The sequence below is a fragment of the Procambarus clarkii genome, chromosome 64, assembly GCF_040958095.1.
Source record: "Procambarus clarkii isolate CNS0578487 chromosome 64, FALCON_Pclarkii_2.0, whole genome shotgun sequence".
In the NCBI taxonomy this organism is placed as follows: Eukaryota; Metazoa; Arthropoda; class Malacostraca; order Decapoda; family Cambaridae; genus Procambarus; species Procambarus clarkii.
Genome location: NC_091213.1, coordinates 14,042,984 through 14,064,382, shown reverse-complemented (window position 1 = coordinate 14,064,382; position 21,399 = coordinate 14,042,984). Strand labels below are relative to the sequence as shown.

The window sequence follows — 21,399 nt, the reverse complement described above, 5'->3', positions numbered from 1 at the left end:
TTCAGAAACTAGCCTTAAAAAAAATCACAGGTAAACTGCACAATATAAAGTGGGTATCCTGTTGTTTTTGTAACTGGGATTTGAGGATAAATAAAGTACACGAGGAAAATGGAAAGTTTTCAGAGGGCGTTGGAGGGTGCCAGGGAGTGCCAGGGGGCGCTGGAGGGTACCAGGGAGTGCCAGGGGGCGCTGGAGGGGGGAGTGACCAGGGAGTGCCAGGGGGCGCTGGAGGGGGGAGTGACCAGGGAGTGCCAGGGGGCGCTGGAGGGGGGAGTGACCAGGGAGTGCCAGGGGGCGCTGGAGGGGGAGTGACCAGGGGGCGCTGGAGGGGGAGTGACCAGGGAGTGCCAGGGGGCGCTGGAGGGGGAGTGACCAGGGAGTGCCAGGGGGCGCTGGAGGGGGAGTGACCAGGGGGCGCTGGAGGGGGAGTGACCAGGGAGTGCCAGGGGGCGCTGGAGGGGGAGTGACCAGGGGGCGCTGGAGGGGGAGTGACCAGGGGGCGCTGGAGGGGGAGTGACCAGGGGGCGCTGGAGGGGGAGTGACCAGGGGGCGATGGAGGGGGAGTGACCAGGGGGCGCTGGAGGGGGAGTGACCAGGGGGCGCTGGAGGGGGAATGACCAGGGAGTGACCAGGGGGCACTGGAGGGGGGAGTGACCAGGGGGCGCTGGAGGGGGAGTGCCAGAGAGTGCCAGGGGGCGCTGGAGGGGGAGTGCCAAGGGGCGCTGGAGGGGGAGTGACCAGGGGGCGCTGGAGGGGGAGTGCCAGGGGGCGTTGGAGGGTGCCAGGGGGCGCTGGAAGGTGCCAGGGAGTGCCAGGCGGCGCTGGAGGGTGCCACGGAGTGCCAGGGAGTGCCAGGGGGCGCTGGAGGGTGCCAGGGAGTGTCAGGGAGTGCCAGGGAGTGCCAGGGGGCGCTGGATGGTGCCAGGGAGTGCCAGGGGGCGCTGGATGGTGCCAGGGAGTGCCAGGGGGCGCTGGAGGGTGCCAGGGGGCGCTGGAGGGTGCCAGGGGGCGCTGGAGGGTGCCAGGGGGGCGCTTGAGGGAGAGTGTCAGGGCGAGGCGGCGGTGTGGCTTGATGATTGACATATCAAATGAGGCGAAGGCCGAGCTTGTTGACGGACGGAAGGGTGAGTGAACACTTATGAACGGACGGAAGGGTGAGTGAACACTTATGGACGGACGGAAGGGTGAGTGAACACTTATGGACGGACGGAAGGGTGAGTGAACACCTATGAACAGACGGAAGGGTGAGTGAACACTTATGAACGGACGGAAGGGTGAGTGAACACCTATGAACGGACGGAAGGGGTGAGTGAACACCTATGAACGGACGGAAGGGTGAGTGAACACCTATGAACGAAGTCACTGTATGAACTAGGGAGACATTTAACTAGATAACAACAGAGGATGATACAGCAATAGTGAGACATAGAGAGAGTGAGATGGAGATAGTGAAGTAACGATAATGAGACTGAGAAATATGGACTATAAGGAAAAGAATTACGAGTGTCACAGGAGATTGATTAAGATAAAGGAACTGAGATGATGAAGAGTCTGAAATTGGAAGTCTTATAGTTCCTGGAAGAGGGTTCCAGTATGACTGACGACCTTGAGGAAAAGGAACACGAGAACGAACGAACGAAAAGGGTTTGTGAGACGTAGAAAAGGGGTAAGAAAATGGAGGCACAGAGAAATGTGATAACTGGAAGAGGAGTTATCTTTTCCTAGAGTGATGGAGATTACTGGAAGTTGAGGATACAGGAATCCTGGAATGGCTAGACTGGGAGAGGAAACAACAGGTGCTGGGAGGGGGGATATAGCTAACAGGTTGAAAGGATAAAAGGCTTGCTGGAACAAATGAAAAGGGCGGAGTCGGTGCTGGATCATCTGGAAGAGGGCGGTGCTGGAGGGTAAAGATGGTGGTAAGGAGAGGGACTTGGACGTGAGAAGGACGTGAGAGGGATGAGAGTTGGACGTGAGAGAGAAAGTATGATCGTAAGGAAAGTGGACCAGACCAATAAGTAGAGAGAACAACAACAGAGTCTAAGGATAAATATGAAGAGTAAGGGAGAAAGGCTAGTCTGAGGAAACAGAACCAGGGCTCATACTGTCAGGGTGACGGGACAGGAACTGGGCCCCCATGACAAGGGTGACGGGGCAGGAAGTGGGGGCACCCACAGTGAGGGTGAAGGTACAGGACCCAAACACTCATACTGTTAGGGTGAGAGGACAAGGCCAGGACACTTAAGGTCAGAAGGAGACAGGTCCAACGCACTCATAGGAACGGAATGAGAGATCAAACGGAGCGGAAAATGGAAAAACCAAACCCGTATAGTGGAGAGCAGACGCTGGAACGGAGACAGCCAGTCGAGAGAGGTGGAAGGTCCGGGTTGATGGTTGATGAGGGGTTGAGAGAGGGGCTAGGGTAAGTGGATGGGGAGGGAGGGAGGAGGTTAGAGGGGAGAGTCGTGAGTGACACCAGGGCAAGGCAATAACGTCCCTATGGTGGTGGAGGGACGAGGGGGGATAGGGGAGACAGGCACACCCCCACTAATGACCGACGTTCGTAGTAACCAGGATGAGCCAAGCAGGCCAGACAGCTCCCTCTGACGTCCTCTACAGCAAGCGGGGATTTTCTGTATTAATTACAACAAAATTTGTACAAGTTCTTCTGCATTATGGAAGGTGAAGGTATGTGTGACTGGCCAAGATTAAAATGATCTGTAAATCACTTTTCTGATGTAATAATGTAGCTGTGAATTCAATGAAATCACAAGAACACGATATAGTTATTAGCAAATGTTTGCAAATTATTTGTTGGATCTCTGTATCCACGGAGGACAGAAGAAAATGTATAAATGTTGATTAGCATTGTATATATATGAATAACTACGTGTGTGGTTGAAAATGACCTAATAAAACTTTGTCTCAACAGAAATTGATTGAGAAATTTTGTATTTGCAAGCATCTAAAATGCTAAATGAATAAATTTTAACCCCATGGCCTGTCGATCATCTAAACCCATGATTATGTCGATCATTTAAGACCCACAGGCCATTTTAACCCATCGCCTGTCATCTAAAATGGTAAATGAATGGATTTTAACCCCATGGCCTGTCGATCGCACTAACCCGCAGCTTCCGTTTGGCGTAAAATCACGTCTGTTGACTAATGGCTTTGCTTTTGACTGTCAGAATTCTCTGGGGTAAAAAGTGACCATGTTTTGACAACAACAGCCCAATGGCCAGTATGCACTGAACCTCTTGGGAAAGGAACATGTTACCCTCAAGTCACAATAGACTTGAGAATGGTCCAGGACGGACCGAAACGTCGTCGTCCCTTCACTTTCTAGTATGGGGTTTGGTCAACATGTTACCCTCACGTGCCTTGTCACTGCTCTTTTACCCAGGTATAAACTAATACATATTTCACACACAGAGATCACACTAACGTGATACATCAAATGAACAAAAGCAGTGTCTGGGATGCTCCCGGACGCAGGTTCGAATCCTTGTCACGGCCCTTGTGGATTTGTACATACATATTTGCTCCTGGAATTACCTCTGTAGCCCGAGGAAGGGAAACGAATGGGAGCGTTCGTGAAGGCGGAAGTCTTGTCGTTCGCGGATCGTAACGAGGCCCAGTGATGTATTTTATTTGATATCCGAACGGGCTCTGGCGGCCATGTTGTCTTTCTACTTCGATGACTGCAATAATAATTTGCAATGATTTTCGCTATTGTTTTGCAGTTTCTTCTAAATAGTGATGTGGGTTTGCGGAATTATAGAGAATATGTTCTTCGGGCGATGGGTGAGATACTCATGTAGTTCTGTACTTACTATTTGTGGCTGCAGGATCGAGCTGTTCGCTCTTGGACCCCGCCTTTCTAACCGTCGGTTGTTTAATGTACTGACCCCTAACCTCTTTTCCTCTTATCATATCTACTATATATGTATCTACTAACACACACGTATCTACTTATCATATCTACTATATATGTATCTACTAACACATATGTATCTCTCTAACACACACACACACACACACACATCCCAATGATGTAGCCCGTAGCAGCTGTCTAGTTCCCAGGCACCTGTTTACTGTTAGGTGAGTAGGTGCATCAGGTGAAAGAAACTGATTTTTTTTTTGACACCCACACAACACTCTTTCCCGTGTGTGTGTGTGTGTGTGTGTGTGTGTGTGTGTGTGTGTGTGTGTGTGTGTGTGTGTGTGCGTGCGTGCGTGTGTACTCACCTACATGTACTCAACTATTAGTGTCTGCAGCACAACCCGGGTCACGGATTGCCTAATGTAATGACGCCTCACTTATTTTTCTATCATGCCTACTTTTGAAGTTATGACCAGAGTTCACTTGTGCAATCTGCTTGTTGAACAGTTTCATTTTCCTACTACTCTTGTGCTATAAGAATATCTTACACATCTCTGTGGCTAAACTGTTTCTCGTGCTTCCATCCTTGCCTTCCTGGTATATTGGTATCCATTGTAAACATTTCATTTCCTACTCTAGCAATCGTCCTATAAGTATTTCATATGTCTCTATCATGTCTCTTTTCATTCTCTTTCACATTCACATTCACATTCTATCCCTTTCAATTTTGGGTCGAGAATCGATACAAATCTCTGTACTTTTCACACTTTCTCAGTTATATTTTAAAGGTAGTGGGCACCAGAACTGGTCTCACGAAGGCTATGTACAGTCTTCAAAAACCTAACTAAGGAGGCCTTTAGATCAATAATATTCACTAGTCAAGTATTCCGAGCCATACACACCCAGCCGTCTAGTCATACACACCCAGCCGTCTAGTCATACACATCCAGCCGTCTAGTCATACACACCCAGCCTAATCCTAATCATACACTCCGAGCCTAAGCCTAGATATACCTGATTATACACCCAATCAATACTGTCACTTTTGGATATAAACTTCATGGAAAATAATAGCATTCAGAGGAACATTTATATCTCTGAATGCATTCTGGGGTGAGAGGAAGAACTCGAAAGAGAAAGAGAGAGAGAGAGAGAGAGAGAGAGAGAGAGAGAGAAAGAGAGAGAGAGAAAGAGAAAGACAGACAGATTTATGTCATGAATACGAGCGAGAGAGCAAAAATTACCCGATTTTTTCTGGTTGGTCCGATCCAAGGATTAAAGAAGAAACCTTCATGCTGATTTTTAGGTTCTTGGGTCGTTGGTCAGGAGCTGGTAATGACCAGGGCTACAGGTCCTTGCTAGGGAGGGAGGGAAGGAGGGAGGGAAGGAGGGAGGGAAGGAGGGAGGGAAGGAGGGACGGAAGGAGGGAGGGAAACAGGGAGGGAAATTAGGAAACGGACGGATAAAGATGGGAAAGACCTAAGGAGAGAATTTTTTATGAAGGTAAGAAAGGATAGAAAAGAAGGGATTGGGATATGAACATACCGGAGAGAGAGATAAAGAGGGAGAGATAACGAGTGGGAGAAATGTTGGAAAGGTAGGGAGAGGAACGGGAGTATGAAACCAAGAATGGAAGGAACTATAAAAAGAGAATATGAGAGAGAACAGAAACAACATTGCCAGTGGGAGATGGAAAAGCACCGGATGAAATAACAGCCACAGACAGACTGACGAAGAAGAGGCAAGAGAGAACTTGCCAGACTAGAAGAGAGGAAGAGGGCGAGTGGTGGAAAAGGAAAAGGGATAGTTGTGAGCCAGGAGCAAGTGGAAAGGGTAATGAGAATTGCTACAATTTCACTCTTTTGTTTTATCCGTGCATTTTTAAATGCCATAAAATGTTTTCTTCACAAAAACAAGAAGACTGTACAAAAGCCTACCTCCTGTAAATATATAAAAGACGTATATGATTAAATACATGTGTATATGTATGTGAATGTGTGTGTGTGTCTGTGTGTGTGAGAGAGAGAGAGAGAGAGAGAGAGAGAAGGAGAGGGAGAGAGAGAGAGAGAGAGAGAGAGAGAGAGAGAGAGAGAGAGAGAGAGAGAGAGAGAGAGAGAGAGAGACAGAGAGAGAGAGAGAGACAGAGAGAGAGAGAGAGAGAGACAGAGAGAGAGAGAGAGAGAGAGAGAGAGAGAGAGAGAGAGAGAGAGAGAGAGAGAGAGACAGAGAGAGAGACAGAGAGAGAGACAGAGAGAGAGACAGAGAGAGAGAGAGAGAGAGAGAGAGAGATATGGAACATCATGCAAGATGTCCAAAAGTGTCATGGTATATATATATATATATATATATATATATATATATATATATATATATATATATATATATATATATATATATATATACATATATACCTAAGCAAATATATATGTGCTAGTCAGCCAAACACCTGTAGCAGTAAATTAACTGGACAAACACCAATGATTTTATTGCACACATTTGTTGACAAAATTACATAGCAATTATATTTTGGATAATTCCCAGCATTAATTTGAAGGCTGTGATCATAAAATTTAATTTCAGTTCAGGGAGAATATATATATATATATATATATATATATATATATATATATATATATATATATATATATATATATATACAAAAAGTTGTTTATACAACACTGCCCAATTAACAAAATGCATTACCCAACAGTCAAACATGTCACAAATGTCACATGAAATATTCAGCAGGTAGGCCAAAAATGTAATAATATTCCAAACACAAATAATCCACAAGCTATTCCCCGAACTGTATAGGCTTTAACACGCTATAATGGAATGAACCATTTACAGACAACCTATATATTCCAGGAGCCAAGAGCACTTCTTAAAGTACAGGTAACCAAACAGATCACACACAATGGTCTAACCAAGCCGAGGCTCTGTGGAGACATGCCCCCCACATACAAGATCCCGAGCGACTTGCTGCCTGATGAGATTTGAACTGATGTCGCAAAATGTTGTCGAAAGCGTCGTATGGGGGGCGGGGGGGGGTTGTTGTTGTTATTGTTGTTAGGCGAGGTAACTACTGATGCCAGAGAGCTATTAACGTGGGTTCAGTTATTAGCTGAAACGGTAATGTGGCTCTTGTTATTAGCTCTAGTAGTTGTTTTAATTATTTGCATGGTTGTAGTTGTTGTATTGTAGTTGTAGTAGTTAACGTGGTAGTTGCAGTAATTATTGTAGTAGTTATTGCAGTAGAAGTAGCAACAGTGGTATTTGTGAAACTATTCCTAATATTATGTATACTTTAAATATTACAATTAATATTATATTACCCTATTCCGAGGAAAAATTATCTTCCAAGGTGGAAAGCCTGCCTGCTCTAACGACCCGGAGGGCAGTTAAGTGTACCTATCTTAACTATTTCTTTTAACTCAAGTATATTACCAAGATTGTTTCATCCAAACTTATCCATTTCTACCATGTCAGTGGAATCTTGTTGCATAAACAAATGCAAATTATATTGCAGATTTATTATAAATTAATGTATTGAATACATTGATCGGTGGACACTATTTCGTGTGATGAAGTATTTGTATTGATTTCAATTTAGATTCGGCCCACTACTTGTATGGTCTCGTGTGACCTTGTTAAGTCAGCCCACCTGTTGTAGTGGTGACCTAGGTAGACCGGCTCATCTCCTCTTGTATGTTAATTGTCCGCGTGGAGCCACATGGAAGTGACTGTCATCTCTGTTCCTTGTACATAATCACCAGACCGCCGGTGAAGTGGTCATGATACCGATGCTGTTGGTGGGAAGACCTGGGGCGGCTTAAGTTCGAATCCTGGCCGGGTCAGTTTGAGTTCTTAGTGATCTATGGCTTGCGTGTTCCTGCAGCTTTCTCGTATGTATATTATGTAACTAGTTTTAACCAAGTGCTTGGTCCAAATTATATAAAAAATGTCAAATATGGTGCAAAAACAATTGCAAAATTGACCAACACAAACACAACATATATAATTATATACAAAAACGCGATTCAGTTATGTATAAATATTCAGAAGGAAAGAGAAAGGAAAAATCTGAACGCTTTCGTGTACTAACACATTCTCTCTCATAGCACCATCGGCAGGTTAGTATTTGTGACAATCTGAGCCCCTTCCTGTTGCTCAATACAACACGAAGGTGCTCAATATTTCCCCTAATTTCTATGTAGTTATTTACATTTATATATATCATTTGTCTTTTTTCCTCATATGACATGCATTTTTTTATCTAATTCTTTTGAAGATCGTTTAATGACGTTTGAGCTCGTGAGCAACAAAGACTTATGTGAGGCCACGACCTTTGGGATCCACTAAAGTTCTCACCAGATACAATTAAACCTATGACCTGTGTGTGTGTGTCAGTGGTGGCGTGTGGCACTCGCGGGGAGCAGGTTGGGTGTTGGCATTGTGAGGCGTTCAGTAGTGTGGCACTGTGCCTGGAGGGAGGACCGGCGCTCCTCACCCGCTCCACCTCCCTCACTCGCTCGCCGGCACCTCCTCGCGTCAACACAACCTCAACCATCAACAGATAATCTCCCTCAGAAATAATAATTAGTTTACACGACTTCACTATTGATCTCCCAAGCGACATTATATATCCTGTCTCGAGAAACTCGTTTGTAAATAATTTCTGGGAAAACTTGGCTCTAATTAGCTACTTTGCTGAGAATCAACCAGTGGGTCCTTCAATCATTCTTAAACAACCCTGTAATTTTCGGAGAGGAGTTTGTTTACAAACTGGACTCTCCTGACCTCAGAGCTCCAGTTGTATGGTGACCCCAAGGTTACTTTAGGATGATCTGTGACCTCGGATGACCCCGGAACTGTTTAGCGAGTGTTACCACATAGAGGGGGACCTAACTGCGACCGCCAGTGAGTGAATAGTGTTAATGAAAACTAATCCTTAACGTGCCATACAATATGTGCCAAAATGATGAGTGTTGTGATTCGTGTGTTGAACATGTGTGTGTTTGATGGTTTTAATTATATGTACAAGTAAATATACCACTTAGAAAAGTCACTGGGAAAAAAAAAACTTATAGCAAATTGAAGTCAGCCTTTATATCCCAAAAAATAAATTATAGAAGGTTGCTTTTTATTAATGCGAGACCAGCAAATTAGGTACAATAGCGAGCAATTGATGGTGTTATGATGGCATAGAACTATGGTGAAGTGATCTTCATAGTGAAGCTTAGGGACGTGTTGTTCACGTCAGCCAGAGGACGAGTGAGGGAACAAGTCCCTGAACTAGTAGGAGGGAACTAGTTCCTGAACTAGTAGAATGAAGCATCTACCGTGAAAGAAAGGTCCACGAAACCTCTCATAGAAAACGCGGAAGTAATTTGCATGAAAGACAGACACAAACACAACGTCTTCCTGGAGAGCTCAAGAATAATATAAGGAAAAAGAAACATTCTTACTAAGAAGAGCAGCCACAGGAACCAGACACTATAACAACACACCATGTTCCCCTTCAGAAGTGTGTCTCGGACGCCGGAACAGGTCGCCTCTCCCATGCTGGCACTCGTGATAGAGTTGACCCCAAACATCTTAAACCACTGAGAAATTAGGAGTGCCAATATATGCCTGACGGTATGCGCACCTCGCCTACCAGTGAAATCAAGTTGTTTACGCAGAGAAGCGCTTTAAAGCACATCAACAGAAGGCTCCTGGTCAGCGAAGATGCTGTAAGCTCTCTTCCTAATCGTAAGTCAACATCTGTCTTCCGAGATTCGTGACGCTTAATTTTATCTCAAAGGAGATTGTAAGACACACTTGTCCCCACAGAGGGTTCTGAAGGACACCCCAGCCTTCCTGGGGTTTAATAGGATCACCCCAGCGCTCCTGGGGGTTTTCAAGAACACCGTCCCAGAGAACTGGGGCTTCATAACATCACCCTAGCCCTTGCGCAGTCCTTACGAACACCGGAGCCTTTCTAGGGGCTCTAAAGAACGCTCCAGCCCTTCAAGGGGGCTCCAAAGAACGCTCCAGCCCTTCAAGGGGCTCAAAAGAACGCTCCAGCCCTTCAAGGGGCTCAAAAGAACGCTCCAGCCCATCAAGGGGCTCTAAAGAACGCTCCAGCCCTTCAAGGGGCTCAAAAGAACGCTCCAGCTCTTCAAGGGGTTCTAAAGAACGCTCCAGCCTTTCAAGGGGCTCTAAAGAACGCTCCAGCCCATCAAGGGGCTCTAGAAAACGCTCCAGCCCTTCAAGGGGCTCTAAAGAACGCTCAAGCCCTTCAAGGAGCTCTAAAGAACGCTCCAGCCCTTCAAGGAGCTCTAAAGAACGCTCCAGCCCTTCAAGGGGCTCTAGAAAACGCTCCAGCCCTTCAAGGAGCTCTAAAGAACGCTCCAGCCCTTCAAGGAGCTCTAAAGAACGCTCCAGCCCTTCAAGGGCTCTGAAGAACACACCAGCCCTCAGAGGGAGGGGCTCTCAAGAACACACCGGCCCTCAGAGGGGTTCGTAAGGATGGCACCGCCGGAGGGAGTGCCCAAGTGAGGGCCACAGGCGTCAGAGTGGCAGCTGTCAGGATGGACGGATGTTCCAGCACAACCAGGTAAGTCGTCTCGCCTCACGTCTTGAAGGGAAGTCTTCCCAGGGAGGGGGTGGGGGACACCGCTCATACACCCATACGTATGATGTGTGTACATGATGTATGAATGTACATGATGTATGAAATGTGTACATGATGTATGATGTATGTACATGATGTATGATGTATGAGTGTACATAATGTAAGATGTGAGCGTAATAAATGTTAGATAAGTGAGCATTATGTACACTAATACTGTGAACGAAACATACATTCATACAACATACATAGCCATACTCATGCAAATACAGAGGGCACGTGAAATGTGGTTCTTATACCTTGCTTTATACTCTTGGCGCATTAAAAAAATTATGTAAAAAATTAGAAATTGAAACAAACTTTTAACTTACAAACGTCTATTCCCTTCCCAAACAAAATGAATGAACACTTATATACACTTACAAACCTACCCATCTATTGATAACCTCTGTTCACCCAGCAGGAATAGGGTACCTTGTTGTTAACCTACTGGCGGATCGTGTTCCAGGGGAAACTAATGGGTAAGGCTGATCCTGAGTAATGGGGAAGGGAAAGCTCTCCACTACCCAAGCTTAAAACATGCTTACTTGAAGGTTTGGAAGGTGTTTGCTGGCTGTGTTTGAGTCTGGGGAGTCTAGGGAATGAAACTTCTTCATAATTACACTGTCTTTGGGGAATCTAAGGACAATAACACATTTATGATATAGCGGGTAACGCACATGACGCAAGGGGGAGAACACATGACGCAGGGAGAGAACACATGACGCAGGGGGAACACACGTGACGCAGGAGCGTCAATGCCATGCTCCTGGACCGTACGTGCAGACCAGTACGTAAGTATTGATCAATTCGTGCAGAGGGCTATCAATGATCCATACGTACAACAGGAGATCACTGCATTGTTATATGTATGGATGAGAGAGTATGGCATGAAGAGTGGTCACAGTGCCAGGGTATGGCACCATGAGGTGTTAGACCACGGGAAAGTGCCGCCGGGAGAGACATGCCACATCCTTCACACACCAGCCACATCCCTCACACACCAGCCACATCCCTCACACACCAGCCACATCCCTCACACACCAGCCACATCCCTCACACACCAGCCACATCCCTCACACACCAGCCACATCCCTCACACACCAGCCACATCCCTCACACACCAGCCACATCCCTCACACACCAGCCACATCACATCAAGGGGGAAATAATAGACATTTTTTATACGTTTGAGACATAAGCAATCAGAAAATAAGTCTACCTACGGGGGAGGTGGGATGTTATACAGTGCCTTAAGTCTTAATTATCGGTATGGTCCAGCAGATTAGGAGTTGAGGTGAAGTGAGGTAAGGCTTGGTTAGGTTAGGTAGGTTTAGGTAAGTTTAGGTAAGGTTAGGTAAGGGTAGGTTAGGTTAGGTAGGTTTAGGTAAGGGTAGGTTCAGGTAAGGTTATGTAAGGTTGGGTTAGGTAAGGGTAGGTTAGGTTAGGTAAGGTTTGGTAAGGTTAGGTAAGGTTAGGTTAGGTAAGGGTAGGTTTAGGTAAGGGTAGGTTTAGGTAAGGGTAAGTTTAGGTAAGGGTAGGTTTAGATAAGAGTACGTTTAGATAAGGGTAGGTTTAGGTAAGGGTAGGTTTAGATAAGGATTAGATTTAGGTAAGAGATAGGTAAGGTCGAGCGGGACTATGCAGCCAGAGGTTACAGTTTCCCCCAATAGATGGCAGGAGCGTGCTCTGGCGCGAGTGTTGCCATAACGAGTTCCGTGCTGCCTCTACTCGGCAGTAAATTATTGCCTCGCTTTATTACTGTATTTTGCATGAATGATTGTGGGTGTATAATTTGGAAGTTTTATTTTGTATCTCCAATGTATTTATTAGTGTTTGGGGGTTAAGTTGAGCTGGAGAAGCCTGTCTGATGATTATTGCTTTGATTTATTGTTTAATTTTTTTTTACTGTATTTCGCATATAAATATTTTGATGTATTTTTGTTTATTTTTATTTTACTGTAATTTATTAAAATAAATAACAGTATTAATTGTAATCTTTCCAGCAATATTATCATCAATATCATTGGTAATATTATCAGTGTTATTACAATTGTTATTACTGTGTTATTAAATTAATAAAATTTATATTTTTAATTTAGAAACTTATCGTTTTGCTGATATGATAAATTTGGCAATATGACTTGATCAACGTCAATTATGAGGTGGTTTTGTGTAACCGCAAGCTAACTAGTCAACCCTATGGAGGATATATATATATATATATATATATATATATATATATATATATAGCTAGCCAGATCCTGGCGTTGCAGAGTCTGTGTCTCTTCCATCTTCCTATCTATACACTCATCTGTCTATGTCTGTCTGTTTGTCTGTCTGTCTGTCTCAGTCTCTATCTCTCTTGTGTCTGTCTCAGACAAACATACTCTGCTATAGTATAGCTGTGACTGTCTAATGTGTGGGTGATCGCCAGTGCCTGTCTTAGACAGTCAAAGCTAATTGGTTAAACATCCAGTCAGAAACCTGAGGCCTGCGCAGTTATTCATACTTTGCCCTCGTAAACCGGTTTGTTTACAACTGTCAGAATCCGCCGAAAGAACCAGTTAGTCTACAAAGGAACAGATTCATGTGGGAGTGATTATCCTCACTAAATGCGTTTCAGTCTGGATTGTATTAATAAATGACAGACTCAGGCAACTGTAATTACTCAAACTGACGGGAAAACTTGAACTACTGAATATAATTATACAGATTGATGGAGATTATAGGATCCGATTAATGTGATGACTCAAATTGATTGAATAATCAATATTTACCGAATTTGATGACTTACATTTGTTGCAAAATCAATGTATACCGAATACAATAAAAAAATTAATACAATACAATTACAAAATTAATACAAAAATTATTACAAAATTATTACAAAATTAATACAAAAATTAATACAAAATTAATACAAAAATTAATACAAAATTAATACAAAAAATAATACAAAATTAATACAAAAATTAATACAAAATTAATACAAAAATTAATACAAAATTAATACAAAAATCAGTATTTAGTAATGTGATTACTCCAATTCATTACAATACCAATAATATTTTCTCCAGATCAGAGGCAAATATATAAGCTTTTATGTTTCCAATATTCAGGTTATTATTTTTTATAATTAAACCTAATTTCTGGGATCAGAGGCTTGTCGAAGTCTCCCTCAGTCAACTACTAACTGTTCCCGGGATGAAACCTACAACAGTTGCCTTGCTCCCGGGGGGGTAGCTTTTATAATGTTAGGTGAACAGTCGCAGCAAGTGAAAGGAAACGTGCCCAGTCATTTCTGTCCCGCCAGGGGATCGAATCCGGGATTCAAGGTTGTGAGTCGAGGACGTAGACTATTGTACCACAGAATCCATCGAGAGCTCTGCTCAGTTACCTGATTAAAAGAGAAGAAGCTTCACCACCTTCTATAAAAGACTTTTTGTGGCCTCTGTAATGCTTTTTGCGCTACCGCTCAAAGGATGAGTATAGGGTGCACAATAAGCTAGCCGCCTCCGGCGGCAACAATAAAAAAAATCTTCTATTCGCCTCAGTGTAAGATCTTTGACTACTCTGATGCTATGATTACGAAGACCACTGTTATTTAGCTCATCCAATAGTGGCTCCCCTACCCATCCTGTGGGGGGGGGGGGTTAGTGGCTCCCATACCCATCCTGAGGGCGGTAGTGGCTCCCCTACCCATCCTGTGTGGGGGGGGGGGTAGTGGCTCCCATACCCATCCTGTGGGGGTAGTGGATCTCCATACCCATCTTATGGGCGATAGTGAACCCCCTATACCCATTCTGTGGGTGGTAGTGCCCCCTCTCCCCATACCAATGGTGTGGGAAGTAGTAGAAAAGGTTAAAAGAGGCACGTATTGGGTCCGTGAATTGAACCCCATTATTCGTTGGTCATAGATGATGTTTCTCATGACGCTGGAGGGGTGTGTCTGGTCGCCTTACGCAATACGGGCAGCTGTGTGAAGCAGCTCTTCTAAGAGGTAGACACAACACTTGCAGAACGTTCACTGAACTCATGGTACTTAGAGAACGCTCATTCAACGCGTGGCAACGAATGAGCGTTCAATGAGCGCATGACACTAAGAGAAAGTGCATTGAATACATGGGAACGTTTATTGACCGGTTGGTACTAAAGTAACCTTCATTGAGCGCATGGGGAACGTTCATTGAGCGCATGGGGAATATTTATTGAGCGTATTGTACCAAGGGAACGTTTATTGAGCGCAGGGTGCCAGCCGAACGTTCGCCGAGTGACACAAAGGGAACATTTAGTGTACGTTCTCAGTAAAAATACTCCAGCTAATTAGAGAGTTGTTTCACGTATATTTGGGTTATGTGACGGCTTTTGGGGAAGTAGGTGGACAGTGCTTGTTCCTGGAATTTCTCATGACGACGGTGGTGGTGGTGGAGACCAGGGCTTCTTCCTGGAAGTTCTCTGACGACGGTGGTGGTGGTGGAGCCCAGGGCTTCTTCTTGGAAGGTCTCATGACGACGGGGGTGGTGGTGGAGCCCAGGGCTTCTTCCTGGAAGGTCTCATGACGACGGGGGTGGTGGTGGAGCCCAGGGCTTCTTCCTGGAAAGTCTCATGACGACGGGGGTGGTGGTGGAGCCCAGGGCGTCTTCCTGGAAGTTCTCATGACGACGGGGTGGTGGTGGAGCCTAGGGCTTCTTCCTAGAAGGTCTCATGACGACGCAGGTGGAGCCCAGGGCTTCTTCCTGGAAGTTCTCTGACGACGGTGGTGGTGGTGGAGCCCGGGGCTTCTTCCTGGAAGTTCTCATGACGACGGGGGAGGTGGTGGAGCCCAAGGCTTCTTCCTGGAAGGTCTCATGACGACGGAGGTGGTGGTGGAGCCCAGGGCTTCTTCCTGGAAGGTCTCATGACGGCGGGGGTGGTGGTGGAGCCCAGGGTACGTCAGGCAGCGGGTCTGGAGAAGGTCATGCATCGCTAAGTACACAATCCACATAATTTGTTTATATACATTCATGAAAGCTATGTGCAATTATCTCTGCTTCTCTACTTTTCTCTCTCTCCTTCACTTTTTCTTTCTCTTTTCTTCCTCATTCTCTCTGTTTTACTTTTGTCTTTTTCTTTCTCTGTCTTGACTTAGTCTCGCTCTCTCTCTCTCTTTTTCTCTCTGTCTTAACTTTGTCAGTCTCTCTCTCAACTGGCATACATCTGCATGTACAGGGTTTGTGGTTTGTACATTTTTATTTGTTCTCGGAGTGTGCATTTCTATATGCAAATATTATAGATTTTCATTTATTAAAGATTCTCATGCATCATAATCACTACATAAACCTCACATTTTAGTACTTTCATCCAACTAACTTTGATACCTTCATACATCATACATGTTGAATAATTTGTGCAACACATTACAAAATCTCTCATTTTCCCACCGAAATATAGATTTCTACACTTTCATACATCACAAGTTTTTTTTCCTACATTTCTAAGCTCTTGTTCATTATTCCAAAAAACAAATCCTCTCTTATTTTCATATATTTTTATACATGTAAATAACTTAATACATCAGTTGTTCATATTTTTTTAGCTCTGTAAATAGAAGCATTTGAGATTTGTGTGACCATAAACTTGAGAGCGTCTTGTAAAACAACTTCTTAACAAATGTGTTGCGTGCGGCTTATCAAGAAAGGTGAGGTTTGCACAGAGCTATTTCAGATAAGACCAACATTCGCCTTAAATTTTCATACACGGAGCTTAATTAGACTTTGAGAGTGAGTGAGTGAGAGAGAGAGCTAGAGAGAGACGTGTGTGTGTGTGTGTGTGTGTGTGTGTGTGTGTGTGTGTGTGTTTATTTACTGTGCTTGCAGGATCGAGCTGTTAGCTCTTGGACTCCGCCTTTCTGACCGTAGGTTGCCTTATGTACTGACTCCAGACCTATCTGTCCTCTATCATGTCTACTACATATTTCTTTCTCTCTCTTTCCCTTCACACACACACACACACACACACACACACACACACACACACACACACACACACACACACACACATATACAAGCTCGGTACCTCCACCCATGACCTCAGAATCACAGAAATTTGCCAAATTAATTACTCGTCAGGGGGTTGTGAGAAGCCATGTGGGCGAGACTCCAGTGCTAGATATTTCAGTAATGAGTTGAGTGCCTTTTTGTGTCGTCGGAGTAGGTGGCAGATGGGTGGGAGAGTGGGAGGGAGAGTGAGAGGGAGAGTGGGAGGGAGAGGGATTTAGAGTGGGAGAAAGAAGGCGAGGGAGAGGGAAAGGGTTTGAGGGTCGTTGAGAGAGCAAGAGAGAGAGAGAGAGAGAGAGAGAGAGAGAGAGAGAGAGAGAGAGAGAGAGAGAGAGAGAGAGAGAGAGAGAGAGAGAGAGAGAGAGAGAGGGGGCAAGGGAGAGAGTGAGCAAGAGAAACCATTCCCAGCAGAGCTGTCCACCTCATCAATCAAGCAGACAGCTTCTAAAGTCAGTTATCTTCGTCCCAATGTTATCAGATGTGGTATAACAGCATTGTTCTCTATGTGTATCATGTTGGTATTCGGCTGAAGTGTTCTATACAAACTGTTCTTTTGTTCCATTCTAGTGCACTTTTAGGCACGAGAGTGTGTGGACAAGTGAGGTATACATTAATAGTTGATAGTTACTATAACTGATATACCGTGAAACTAATATTACACTATTTTGAGACTCTTCAAAGCGCTGATTCTTATATTAAAAAAAATATGCAAAAGTTTCTTCTCCCAGTGACATGACAAATTAGCAGTCATAAGACCCTTATTGACATGTTTAGAGGGGAATACAACGTTATGATAGCACAAAGTTCCTTTAACATGCTATTTAATGAAAGTAATATATATATATATATATATATATATATATATATATATATATATATATATATATATATATATATATATATATATAAAATGTTTACTCAAAATCATCAACTCAATATGAAACTGTTGACGGTGGTGGTATTTTTCATATCAAGGACGAAGCTTTTAATAAATTTGTGTATATTCGTTTAACATGTCTACATAGACAGCCAGAACGGTGAGGGTTATTGCACGTTTTTTTTCTTACAGGGATGAACACGACACACGCACACATTGTCTGACAGTTTCACACACACACACACACATACACATACGGGACCTAAAGAGCCAGAGCTCAACCATAGCTTTCAACCAGAGCCAGAGCTTTATTCTGGACCAAAGAGCCAGAGCTCAACTAGCTCAAGAGCCAGAGCAAGCACAACTAGGTGAGTATATACACACACACACAAAATACAGAGATACTCTCAAAAACTCGTATGAAATTTCTGTTTTCCAATTTCCATGAGTATAGCTTCCAGTATTGGCAGTTTTCCAGAAAAGACCGCAAGTACAGGAAGATATACCCATAAAAGAAAAGAACTCTCCCCCTAAATATACAGAGTAACGACTTCAATACCTTGCCTACACTCAGACCCAGACCTCACCATACAACATCTTGCCTATGTTCAGACCCAGACCTCACCATACACCACCTTGCCTACACTCAGACCCAGACCTCACCATACAACATCTTGCCTATGTTCAGACCCAGACCTCACCATACACCACCTTGCCTACACTCAGACCCAGACATCACCATACAACATCTTGCCTATGTTCAGACCCAGACCTCACCATACACCACCTTGCTTACACTCAGACCCAGACCTCACCATACACCACCTTGCCTACACTCAGACCCAGACCTCAACAAACAACACCGGATAACGACATCTCTACCCAATTTCTCTCCTCCCACTACCTTACCCATTGTTTGATTGACATCAATCCCTATTATTCCCCTATTTCTTCACCTATGTTTAATTACTTCACCTTACTCCCCACACTTATATATTTATATATAACAAGTAGGTATCTATATACCTGTATATTAATAAGTAATTCTACTCAAACAATAATTAAATAATACTAGTAAACCAAAAAGTCTGTCTGATCACAGTACATTCCAACACTGACGAAAAAAATGCAATTGAACTTTAGATAGATGGCAATCGACTTGAGAATGGTCCAGGACGGACCGAAACGTCGTCGTCTCTTCAATTTCTAGTGTGTGGTCTGGTCATCATACTTCAGCCACGTTATTGTGACTCATCGCCTGTAGATGGCACATTTCATCCAGCTGCCAGGTTCTATCATTAGTGGTAAGTGTTATTGATTCTCGACAGTAGCTGCATTTGAAGTTGTGTAGCAGTAGCCCACATTGTCATCACCATTTGTCTTTATAAAAATCAGAATTTATAGAAATCTGGAGAAAAACCTGACCATGGGGAACGCCATGGACAGGTCGGAAACTCTCAAAACCCAGGTTCTGGTGCTTTGTGAAACCCTCTTGATCTGTCATGTTATTGCAGATGCAACAATGAGCAAGATTCTTTACAGGTATGCTGTGCTGTGAATATATTCAGTGGTTTATGTCTTCGACTCACAATCAAGTCTCCCGGATTCAATCCTCGAGCCGGGTAGAAATGATTGAGCACTGGGCCTAAACCCATGGACCGTCGGGGGATCAAACACCGACCTGCTTGAAACGAGATCGTCTCTCTATCGACCAGTACAAGTAGTTCGACGGCTGGTCCATTAAGTGTTTCTCAATTCAATCTTACTTAAGACGGATACCGTAGAGCGCCATGGGTACCTCCCGAATGAGAGCGCGAGAGCCCTCCCACCCACATCACAGCAACAGAACAAGGAGCCCCGAAGCTAGAGTCTAACAAACTGTGACTCTTCTCGCATACATGAACACAACATTCGTTTATCCTGTATAAAATACAGCAAAAAAGTCAAAAGGCAATCCGTATGCTTTGAATGTTATTTTTATGTATTTTTAAGACTTTTTTCTATGTTTTTTCAAGATTTTTTTTGTGCGAACTCGCTGCCTTTGTTCTGGTGAAATAAAATATACAAAAAATATCGGATATTTTCGAGCTGTAGCGAATATGGCTTTGTTTTGGCGAGAGATTTTATTTGTTTTGGCGAGAGATTTTATTTGTTTTGGCGAGAGATTTTATTTGTTTTGGCGAGAGATTTTATTCCGAGAGAATTTTGATATGCCGAGAGTGACTTTTAATAGTAAACAACAATTACAGAAGATTGTGAAAGAAGTTGAAATTGTTTGGAGGAAATATTCAGAATTCTGACACATACAATCGTGAATAACACGATTGTATTTGTCAGAGAGAGAGAGAGAGAGAGAGAGACAGAGAGAGAGAGAGAGAGAGAGAGAGAGAGAGAGAGAGAGAGAGAGAGAGAGAGAGAGAGAGAGAGAGAGAAAGAGAGAGAGAGAGAGAGAGAGAGAGAGAGAGAGAGAGAGAGAGAGAGAGAGAGAGAGAGAGAGAGAGAGAGAGAGAGAGAGAGAGGGAGAGAGAGAAAGAGAGAGAGAGAGAGAGAGAGAGAGAGAGAGAGAGAGAGAGAGAGAGAGAGAGAGAGAGAGAGAGAGAGAGAGAGAGAGAGAGAGAGAGAGGGAGAGAGAGAGAGAACGAGAGAGATAGAAAAATGAAAGAAACAGATCAAGAGAATAACATAACAAAAGCTGTAATAACACAATAAGTCATTGACAGACATACAATCAAACAAACCAGCAGTTGAAACAATGACCAAAAACACAATGAACTCCAAAATACCAACAAAAAGGGCAAGACAGACGGACCATTTATCTGGCTGTCCCTCGCAAGAGACAATTGCCTCCGAAGCAGCGAGGGCGTCGCTCCCAGCCAATATGCAAAACAGAAAAGGTCATTAATTACGACCCCGTAAGAGATCCTGATGAAGTTGGCAACACTGGTGTACCCCAACCTAACCGTTCCTACGATCTGACGAGCCTCGTGTATGTAAGTGCTTCTTGCAAGTGTCGAATATGAAGTGCTTCTTGCAAGTGTCATATATGAAGGGCTTCTTACAAGTGTCGAATATGAAATGCTTTTTGCAAGTGTCGAATATGTAGTGCTTCTTGCAAGTGTCATATATGAAGGGCTTCTTACAAGTGTCACATATGAAGGGCTTCTTACAAGTGTCGAATATGAAGTGCTTCTTGCAAGTGTCATATATGAAGTGCTTCTTCCAAGTGTCATATATGAAGTGCTTCTTACCAAATCAGAAGAAAATGAACACAGACATCCCACGTAAACTATGTTGAACAATGCCACAAGTCCGAAAAACCGACAATATTACACTGGCTTTATTTTCACTGAAGCGCTTCATGAACCATGCTGCATGGAGCATGCTTCATCTTGATGGGTTGGGGAAGACATGCTTCATAGGGTGAGGGAGACAGGCTTCATCGTATCAAGGAGACATGATTCATGGGGTGGGGGAGACATTCATCCGAGAGAGAAGGTATGATTTATGGGGGGATGAGCCATGCTTCATAGATAGGGAAATGCTTTATGGGGTTATGAGACATGCTTCATAGGTGGGAGAATGCTTTATGGGGTGATGAGATATGCTTCATAGGTGGGGAAATGCTTTATGGGGTGATGAGATATGCTTCATAGATGGGGGAATGCTTTACGGGGTAGGAAAGTATGTTTTGGGGGTTGGTCAAAGCTTGCATCAAATCAACGCAGCATCAAATGTAGTTTGGATTCTATATTTTGTTTACAAAATATTGTATCGTTCAACTGATAACCTCAAAATGACGCTGAGAATTTATTTCCACAGGTAAACTAATCTTACTAAGTGCACATCCCTGTCGAAAAAATTCATTCGTTCCAACTTGGGCAGATTTGAGGTAGCGGATGGTGGTTGTTAGCAATGGTAGTGGGGGTTGTTGTAATGGTTGTAG

General features: G+C 43.9%; 1 protein-coding gene across 2 annotated transcripts in view; it reads left to right on the top strand.

Annotated features, from left to right (window-relative positions):
- Positions 1-8,372: 8,372 nt before the first annotated feature.
- LOC123769014 (kinesin-like protein KIF26B) overlaps positions 8,373-21,399 on the top strand; it is an 85,971-nt gene continuing 72,944 nt past the window's right edge. For both annotated transcript variants that reach the window (XM_045759957.2, XM_045759958.2), the window contains exon 1: positions 8,373-10,487. In XM_045759957.2, the coding sequence (XP_045615913.1) occupies positions 10,462-10,487 (26 nt within the window). In that variant the 5' untranslated portion in view covers positions 8,373-10,461. The remainder of the gene's footprint in view (positions 10,488-21,399) is intronic.